The sequence below is a fragment of the Chiloscyllium plagiosum genome, chromosome 7 (genome assembly GCF_004010195.1).
Source record: "Chiloscyllium plagiosum isolate BGI_BamShark_2017 chromosome 7, ASM401019v2, whole genome shotgun sequence".
NCBI classification, from domain to species: Eukaryota; Metazoa; Chordata; class Chondrichthyes; order Orectolobiformes; family Hemiscylliidae; genus Chiloscyllium; species Chiloscyllium plagiosum.
This window is the reverse complement of record NC_057716.1, coordinates 31,621,523-31,632,319: the sequence shown is the minus strand read 5'-3', so window position 1 is coordinate 31,632,319 and position 10,797 is coordinate 31,621,523. Positions and strand designations below refer to the sequence as shown.

The following is a 10,797-nucleotide window of genomic DNA, read 5'->3' as shown; positions in this document are numbered from 1 at the left end:
CAGGCTCAACTGGGCTGGATGTTTATTTGTCATTTCCAGTTCTTAAACTGATGCCAAGCAGTTCATCTGGTTTTATTCCTTCTGACTTTCTGTATCACTTTCGTAAAGCTGAGGGACTTGCTGGGCCATTTCAGTGTGCACTTAAGAGTCAACCATGTAGATCAGACTTGGAAAGGATGACAGATTTCCTTCCCTGACAGGCACCAATGAACCCAATGGGTTTTTAAAGACAACCCAGTAGGTTCCTGGCCGCCGATACTGAGGATAATCTTTTATTCTGTATTCGTTGATTTCTTCTGAATTTAACTTCTGTCAGCTGCCATTCTCCTGGCATCAGCTGAATATGGGTCAAAATAAACCAGATTGGTAAGTGGGTAGTCTACTATTGGGTTCCTTATTTTCATATAGAGATCTTAGATCAGATCTGAGCCCTAAATGGCTCTCTCATTGCTCATGCCAATAATGTGGACTGTGACCTTCCAGCTCAGAATGTGACTGCAGGCTGATCACTCTGTGGGATGCTTTGCTGACTCTTCAACCCCGTATAAGCAGTACAACACCATTACATTTCTAGACCTAAGTCATCATAGAGAAACAAGGGTTAAGCATATTTTTAAAAATCTCTACAACTAACTGAAACATGCAGAGTCCATAAACCCACCGAACTGCAGCTTTTCTCCAGCTCTCCCTGGTATAGATTTTACATATCCATTTCTACTTTCTCTGATCCACCATGCAGGACCTCCATTGTATACGCTACGTTGAATAATTTTCAAGACCACATCTTACTTCAGTTATTTATTTCAACCATTGTTTGTTAATCATAGACCAATATGAACTCTACTAAATAAGAGCAAATTACTGCGGATGCTGGAATCTGAAACCAAGAGAGAAAATGCTGGAAAATGTCAGCAGGTCTGGCAGCATCTGTAAGGAGAGAAAAGAGCTGACGTTTCGAGTCTAACTGACCCTTTGTCAAAGCTGAACTCTACTGTTTGACCTCTACAATCATCACATCACTGTATAGAATGAATAGGAATCTGGGCCAACATTTGTTCTCACTTGTTCAAAATTGAACAGTGACTGTGCATTCAATCTGTGACCTTGAGCATCAAGAACATCACCTTGGAAGCAAATAACTAAAGTGTTCTCATTAGTGTATTTTGAAAAAAATTTAATTAATGGATTACCACCTGCCTTATAAATGGAGGACAAAGGAATGTCATTAAAAACATTGCATATTGTCAGCAAATATTATCTTTAGTAATTCTTAGGCTGCTGTTACTGGCCTCGAAATAGGTTGGTGCCAGTGCAGTTGGGCACAGAGTACATCATATATTGGGCCTCAGGCCTTGTAGCGATGAACTCCTCTGCTCCCTTTCCAAGGATGTACATGTCTCTGGAATATAACCACACAAATATCCCAATGCTGCTTCAAAGACTTCCTTTTTTTTGAGTGACCTAGAAGTTCATCATCTGCAGTCAGCAAATAGGGCTTGAAGAGCAAGCTGACAGAGCCTGCCTGCCCACTGCTGTGAGAAAGTGAGGATTGCAGATGCTGGAGATCAGAGCTGAAAATGTGTTGCTGGAAAAGCGCAGCAGGTCAGGCAGCATCCAAGGAGCAGGAGAATCGACATTTCGGGCATGAGCCCTTCTTCAGGAATCCAAATTTTGCTGGTCTGAACGTAGTCCGGAGTCCGTGTGGCGTCAGTCGGTTCTGTAGGCAGGTGCTGAGGAAGGAGATGTGGCTGTGGTAGCGAGTCTGTTTGAGAACGTGGCTGAAGAGCTTCTGGGCAGAGGAGATGACCTGGGGTGTGCAGTGAGAGAGGGACTCACTGAAATCCTTGTAGAGGGAGGAAGAGAGCTTCTTCAAGGAAGGCATGAGCCCCATGCCCGAAACGTCGATTCTCCTGCTCCTTGGATGCTGCCTGACCTGCTGCCCACTGCTGTCTCTGTCTCCAGCACCGACTGCTGCTTAAATCCTACTTAACTATACTGGAGTCGCCCTGAGGTGTGATGAAGGAACATGTGCTAGTCTCGTAATGGTGTTTCCTGGGAGTGTGCCACCTATTCCGAGGACTGCTCAGCTCCTCTGCCACTTTTGAAGGGTCTGTCAGAGATAAAAGACATATGGAAGAGGTTCAAAGTGACATTGGGCAGATGGTGACATTTCAGATATATGTCCGCAGTTCAGCACAAGTGACTTATCTGCCAAATGGCAATGTGATATCTTATTCTGTCACCATGTCTGTATGGGACCGCCTTCCTTCTATCACCTATGCCCTTTGATTGTGCCATCTTGCCAATTTCCAATGCCATCTCTTTGAGGTGGTTAGAATGTAGGACCAGCCCCAGCCCTTGCCTTTCCCTACAGTTATGACCTCTCTTCTGCAATGGAATAAAGCAGACAGCTGTTATGAGAAGAGGAACGCATGGAGATGATGAAATGGCAATAGTTGTAGAGAGTGACTGGAAGAGATGAGTGCAAGGTGGCTCACGATAATGTTGTTTGTAAATATTGGGCATTCAGATGGGATATCTTGAGAGAGAGAAATAGGTGGAAGAGTAAGGTATGTTGATATGAGGAGTGTGTGACATGTGACTCCAGATTCACAACTATGCGGTTGACTGTCAACTGCCTCTCACATGGCATAGCAAGCCTCTCAGTTGTATCAATCACTACAAAGTCTTTACAAAAAAAAGGAAACCTGATGGACCACCTGGCATTGACCTGGGCACCAGAAAGGATGACAGAAACAGCCCTGTCAACCTTGCAAATTCCTCCTTAATAATACTGGGAGTTAGTGACAAAATGAAAAGAGTTGTCTCATGGATTAATCAAGCAACAGTCTGATATAATTATAGTCACAGAAACATACCTTACAGACAATGTCCCAGCCACCACTATTGCCATCCTGGATTTGTCTTGTTCCCAGCAGAGGTGGCAGCACAGTGGTTTATAATCAAGATGGAATTGCCCTGGGGAGTCCTCAACATTGACTACCCATCCAATGGCTTCACGTTAAACATGAGCTCCTCAGGGTAGTGTCCTATGTCTAACCATTTTCAGCTGCTTCATCAATGATCTTCCCTCCATCATAAGGTCAAAAGTGGGGTTACTTGCCAATGATTGCACAATGTTCAGCACTATTTGCAACTCCTCAGATTATAATGTACCATCCTCCCAAGGCTGATGAATCAGTACTCCTCCATGTTGAACAACGCTTGGAAGAAGCACTGAGGATAACAAATGCACAAAATGTACTCTGGGTAGGAGATTTCAATCTCTACCAGCAAGAGTGGTTCAGTGGCAACACGACTGATTGAGCTGGTTGGGTCTTAAAGGACATATCTGCGAGACTGAGTCTGCAGCCAGTTGGTGAGGAAACCAACAAGAGGAAAGCCCATACTTGGCCTCATCCTTACCAATCTGTGGCTGCAGATGCATCAGTCAATAATGATATTGTTAAGAGTGACCACTGCACAGTCCTTGTGGAGATGAAGTCCCATTGTAGCTTTGAGAATACTCTCCATCATGTTATGTGGCATTGTCAACATGTTAAATTGGATCTAGCAACTCAAAACTAGGCATCCATGAGGCACTGTGGGCCATCAACAGCAGCAGAATTGTACTCCAGCACAATCTACAACCTCATGTCCTGGCAAGTCCTCCACTTAACCACTATCACCAATCAGGATCAACCGTGGTTCAATGCAGAATGCAGGTGGACAAGCCAGGAGTAGCACCAGGCATAACTAAAATGAGGTGTCAATTTAGTGAAACTACAAAACAGGACTACTTGCGTGCCACATAGCATAAAGCAGCAAGTGATAGACAGAGCTAAATGATCCCACAACCGATGGGATCAGATCTAAGCTCTGCAGTTCTGCCATATCCAATCATAAATGGTGATGGAAAGTTAAACAACTTACTGAAGGAGAAGGCTCCATAAATAACCCCATCCTCAATGATGGAAGAGTACAACACATCAGTGCAAAAGATAAGGCTGACGCATGTACAGCAATCTTCAGCCAGAAGTACCAAATGGATGATCCATCATGGCCTTATATAGTGGCTTCCTCACAACAGATACTAGTCTTCAGTCAATTCTATTCACTCCACGTGATGTCAAGAAACAGTTGGAGGCATTGGATACTGCAAAGGCAATGGGCCATGACAACATTCCGGCAAGACTACTGAAGGTTTGTGCTCTAGAACTTGCTGTTGCCAACCAAGCTCTTTCAGCACATTTACAATACTGGCATCTACCCAACAATGCAGAGAATTGCCCTGTACATAAAAAGCAGGACAAATCCAAACAAGCCAATTACTACCCCATCAGCCTTCTCTCCATAAAAGATCATCAATAAAATGATGGAAGGTCTCATCAACAGTGCTATCAAGCAGCACCTGCTCACCATTAACCTGCTCACTAACACACAGTTTGGGTTCTGTCAGGGCCACTGAACTCCTGACCTCAGGACAGTCTTTGCTCAAACATGGACGAAAGAGTAGAATTCCAGGGGTGAGGTGAGAGTGACAACCCTTGGCATCGAGGCTGCATTCAGTTGAGTGTGGCATCAAAACTGGAATCAATGGGTATCAGGGGCACACTCTTCAGTCATTGGAATCATACCTGGCACCTAGGAAAAAGGCAGTGGTTGTTGTAGGTCAGTTATCTAAGCTCCAGGACCTCTCTGCAGGAGCTCCTCAGAGTAGGTCCAACCATTTTCAGCTGCTTCATCAATAATCTTCCCTCCATCATAACATCAAAAGTGGGGATGCATACCAATGATTGCACAATGTTGAGCATTTTCTTTTAGATGATTACTCACAGTGTGGAAACAGGCCCTTCGACCCTCTGAAGAGCAACCTACCCAGATCCATTCCCCTATATTTACCCCTACACCTAACACTACGAGCAATTTAGCATGGCCAATTCACCTAACCTGCACATTTTTGGACTGTGGGAGGAAACCGGAGCACCCGGAGGAAATCTATGCAGACACAGAGAATATGTGCAAACTCCACACAGACAGTCGCCTGAGGTGGGAATTGTACCTGGGTCTCTGGCACTGTGAGGCAGCAGTGCCAACCACTGTGCCACCGTGCCGCCCCTAAACATAATTATTTGAATCTCCTCAGATACTGAAGTAGTCCATGTTCAAATGCAACATGATCTTGACAATGTCAGGCTTGGGCTGACAAGTAGCAAGTAACATTTGGGCCACAAAAATACCAAGCAATGACTATCTCCAATAAGAGACAATCTAACCATTGCCCCTTGACATTCAATAGTGTTACCATCGGTGAAATCCCCACTATCAACATCCTAGTGGCTACAAAAATAGCTCAGAAGCTAGGAATACTGAAGTGAGTAATTCACATCCTGACTCCCCAAAGCCTGTCCACCATATACAAAGCACAAGTCAGGATGAAATATTCCCCACTTGCCTGGATGGGGGAAGCTTCAACAACACTCAAGAAGCTTGACACCATTCAGGACAAAACGCTCCACTTGATTGGCACCATATTCACAAGCATCTACTCCAGCCACCACTGATGTTCAGTAGTAGAAGTGTGTCCCATCAATGAGATGTAATGCAGAACTTCACTAAAGACAGTACCTTCCAAACTCAGAACCATTTCCATGTAGAAGGACAGAAGATATATGAAGGACCACCATCTGAAAGTTTCCCTTGAAGCCATTCATCATCCTGATTGGGAAATATCTCATCATTCCTTCATTGTTGTTGAGTCAAAATCCTGAAATTCCCTCTCTAAGGGCATTGTGGGTCAACTTACAGCAGGTCAACTGCAGTGGTTCAAAAAGGCAGCTCACCACCACCCCCCTCAAGGGCAACTAAGGATGGAAAATAAATGCTGGACAGCTAGTGATGGCCACATGAGTGAATACAAAAAAAAAGACAAGACGATAGAAACCTGAAATATAAACGTTTTCGAATAATGATCTTTCTAGTGCTGATGAGATATCATCATTCTGAAACTCTAACTGCTTTTCTCTTTCCACAGATGCTACCTTATCTCCTGAGTATTTGAAAATGAATATTTTCAACAGTTGCTGTTTTCGCAATACTAAAATTCATGAAACGAAATGGGCAGCTAAATGTAAAAGCTTTAGAGCGTTACATTCTCAATGATCCAGATATTGATTGTTTCTTACACAGTTTTTTAAATTCACTCATGGGGTGTGGGCATCACTGACTGGCCAGAATTTATTGCCCATCCTTAGTTTCCATGAAGAAGATGGCGGTGAGCTGCTTTTTTAAACTACTGCAGTCTGCATTCTGTAGTTTACACAATGTTCTGAGGGAGACAATTCCAGGATTTTCATGCAGTGACACTGAAGGGGTGATGATATATTTCCAAGTCAGGATGGAAAGTATCTTGGTGGGGAATGTACAGCTAGTGGTGTTCCCACATATCTGCTGCTCATTTCCTTCTAGATGGAATTCGTCTTGGGTTTGAAAGATGCTCTCTTTGATAAATTTCTGAAGTACATCTTGTGAATAATACACACTGCTGCTACTGAGCATTGATGATTGAGGGAATGGATTTTTGTAGATGTGCTGCCAATCGAATGGACTGCTTTGTCCTGGATGTGTTGAGTGTTATTGGAGCTGCTCCCATCTAGGCAGGTGAGGAGTGTTCCATCGCACCCTTGACTTCTGCCTTGTAGATGGTGGACAGGCTTTGGGGAGTTAGGAGGTGCATTACTCACCACAGTATTCTTAGCCTCTGACTTACTTTGTAGCCACTGTGTTTATATGGTAAGTCCAGTTGAGTTTGTGGTCAATGATGACCCCAGGTTGTGGATAGTGGGAGATTCAGTGATGGTAACACCATTAAATGTCAAGGAGCAGTGGTTGGATTATCTGTTTTCAGTGATGGTCATAGCCTGGCATTGTGTGGCACAAATGTTACTTGCCACTTTTCATCACAGGCCTGGATATTGTCCAGGTCTTGTTGCATTTGAACATAGTCTGATTCAATATCTAAGGAGTTAGTAATTGACACAAATTTTGGAATCTGTCTACAAGTCTCTTCAACTTTTTTTGTGTGTCTTGCAGTGTCTGCAACAGAGCAACAGAAGGAAGACATGGATGACTGGGTCTGGGTGGTGTCCGTTCCTCCAGTGAGTCATTAATAGAGAATTTAAGTTTCCATTTACATCCGCTGAATACACCCATCCTATCTAAATGGTCACAGTTTAACTGAACAGTTTATGTTCTGACATTTTGTTAGTCATTGGTTTATTACGCTAGCCGCAGTGAATGCTGAGGGAGTATTTCTTTTAGCACCAATAATATCATGAACATTTCTGATGACAATTATGGCTCCCTGTGGGGGGCCAAAGTAAATATTCTCGTCAAGTTAGAAAACTTTTCTTCAACTTATTATAGGATAACCCTGCTTTATTGTGTGTACCAGATTGAATTCTAATTCATCTACCAAGTACTGCTTCCTGAACTCTGGGGTACTTTCTGTATAAACTCTTTATTTCCTGTCTGGTAAAATGCCTTCTCACTTCCAGTTCTTGCTACATAATCATGGGACACTAATATCGTCATTGCATCATTATACATCATCATCATTTCTCCACACTACTGATGTCTCAGTATTTGTCAAACTCCTTCACAATTTCCATATTGAGTTTTTTTATGTCTTGTGCTATTTTTTTTCCATATCTTTAAAATAATTTAGATAGAGAACAATTTGAAGAATCTCTTTTGATTGGTTCAAATTAAGGGACCAACAATGAAAGCTGAAAGTATTCACATTCCCATCTTGCCCTTGGGACACCATTGAAACTTAATGTACATTAAAGCTGAAAGTTTATTTGAGCATTAATGTGATTTCTCTCTCAGCGAACTTCAAGTACAGCATTTATTGCATTGCATTCCCACACGTACAATATTTACTTGGGTTCAAACTTATTTACTTCAAATGGATAACAGCTGCACAAAATATTACACAAAGGACTGTTGTGGAATTCATTAAGGATTCACAAGTGATATTTGCCAGTTGCAGTTTCTATCCTGATTGGCAGTTCCTGGGTTGGTTTCATACATTGAAGTCCCTGTAGTTTGTCATGACAGTGATAAAAGAGGGATGACTGATTTTCAAATTCCATCATCTGATTTTAATACTTGGTACTCCATAGACTAAAATGTTTTTTTTTATAAATGGAAAAACATTGACTTAAAATGACCTCAGTAAGCAGCTAACCACAGCATAAAAAAACTGTCTGAGCAGAAACTAACATTTTATCAAACTCGGTTTGGGGGGAAGAAATCATCATCTCCTAGTTAAAAATCACACAAGACCAGGTTATAGTCCAACAGGTTTAATTGGAAGCACACTAGCTTTCGGAGCGACGCTCCTTCATCAGGTGGTTGTCAATCACCTGATGAAGGAGCGTCGCTCCGAAAGCTAGTGTGTTTCCAATTAAACCTGTTGGACTATAACCTGGTGTGTGATTTTTAACTTTGTACACCCCAGTCCAACACCGGCATCTCCAAATCATCATCTCCTAGATTTGATTGGCATCTTTGTGTAAATTTTCATATGTTGGACATGGAACCTCACCTACAATTAGCAAACCTAAATAAATATAACTTCCATAGATGGAATTCACAAAAATAAACCTATGTTTCAAAGAACTACTTTTGGCAGAGCACTGGGGGTGGATTTATGACTGAAACAAACAGGAGAAAGCACTCTCTTTTAGCCTCTCAAGAAAGAAAAGTACCCAGTGGCAGAACTGATTAAAAAGAAACATCAAACTACTGAGAATTCAAAAGACAAATGGAATATTCATCACTGCCAAGGATACTGGACAGCAATGAAATAACTGTGGTCTCAGGTTAAAACACTCATGCCTCAAGGACACGCTTAGAACTTGAAACTGTATATTTTTCTCATTTTCCTTTCGAACTGGTGACAAAGCCTTTTCAACTTTTTAACCTGTAAACATATTTGTTTGACATTATATTGTTGTTATTTTTCTGGGAGTTGGCAGATAATAAAAATGGTCTTTCTTTGACTCAGGAAAACCTTACAGTTGGCTTCTTATTGTTCCTGATGAACTAAATGATTATATTTTACTTGGAGAAAGGTGTATCTTCATGCTGAAAAGACGTAAATGTTTGTTGAAGCCAACCAATGAAATTGGAACGTGGCAGCCAAATGACCTCTCCTGACTCAGTCATAATAAGCTACATAGCTCAATCTGTATGTCGAGCTCTGCAACCAGCACTAAAAACTCCTGCTGAATCCAGCAAACCAGATGCTCTCAAACATCTAAGTTATAAACATAAAGTAATTATGGAAAAAGTTGCATGGTTTGCATTAACCATAAAGCATTACTTTTGTTCAAAGTTCATTTTAGTTGTGAGGCTGCAGGAACAGTACCAGGAAAATGCACATAGGTGCTTGAAACCATAAAGCAGGATCTTATGAATCAGAAATGGAGGGGAGATTAGTCTGCAGCAGGTAAGCCAAAGGATCAGAGGAGCACTTCTGTTCTTCCTGTCCTTAGAGGAAGTGAGGACTGCAGATGCTAGAGATCAGAGTCGAGAGTGTGTTGCTAGGAAAGCACAGCATGTCAGGCAGCATCCAAGGCGCAGAAGAATCAATTTTTTGGGCATAACCCCAGATGGAGGGTTTATGCCCGAACTGTCGATTCTCCTGTTTTCAGATGCTGCCTAACCTGCTGTGCTTTCCCAGCAACACACTCTCGACTTTTGTATTAAAATCACCCAACCAACAGTGCCTCACCTTTCAACTTGGCATTTTTGGGATGCCTTTGACAACTGAACAAGTTGACATAAGGAATTGTCATCTCCAAGTGCATAAGGATTTGAGGAAGTAACACTGGTGATTTAATTGCTCACCCACTAGGTCTCTGCCAGATGGATTGGGGATTTATGGATGTCCAAGATAATGACAAACAAATCACCAGACTGATAACAACAGAGCTCCAGAGATGTGTAACAGAAGTAAGATCATCACTAATGGAACTGTTATGTCAAAAATAAAACTGGCAATAATAGATTAAGCATGAGCTTTCTGTATGATGGAGGATTTAAGAGATACCAGCAGCTTCCATGACTACAGAAATTACCAGGAAAAGGACAGTGAAGTGGTAACTGGCAGATCACGTGGTATCATCTTTCTGTGGGACAGGATGAACATGAGCAAACTTCCAGGGTGAAGACAAGATGGATTGGGAATAACAGATGGTATTCTCTTTTAAAAACTTGTGAATGAGTTGTATGACTTGGATAACTTTAGGTGAGTGGAGAAACATTGTTATCAAATTGTGGAGCTTTTCTGCCCTAACGTGTCATTCTTTCAAGTTGACACTGTGCAGGACAAAATGTCGTGATATGGTTCCTGATTTGCTTTTACATTTGAAATAACTAAAATTGTCTAAGACAGACTCTTCCCACTTTTCCTTGATGAAGAGGACTACCAATTCAACTGTGACACTGCATCCATTCTGGGACATTAACTACAATTTCTAGCCCATATACAATGATGTTGTCAATGGCAGCAGACACCTGCAGAGATGAGAACTGCCACCATCAGCCTACTCACACAAAGGCAGGGTAGCACAACAATGTATTTACCTTCTCAAGGCTGTGCGGATACAAATGTTCCCAACTAGGACCTGAAAATTACATTCATTTCCCAACTAGGACCTGAAAATTACATTCATTTCTCAGGAAGACAAGCTACTGGTGTCAGTGAGTCAGGTGGGGAACGCTACC

At 42.1% G+C, this 10,797-nt stretch overlaps 1 protein-coding gene across 1 annotated transcript in view; it reads left to right on the top strand.

Annotated features, from left to right (window-relative positions):
- Nucleotides 1-10,797, top strand: part of LOC122551443 — a 268,783-nt gene that overhangs the window by 153,552 nt on the left and 104,434 nt on the right. Inside the window, exon 5 of the mRNA XM_043693364.1 lies at nt 7,093-7,157. Within this exon, the coding sequence (XP_043549299.1) occupies nt 7,093-7,157 (65 nt within the window). The remainder of the gene's footprint in view (nt 1-7,092; nt 7,158-10,797) is intronic.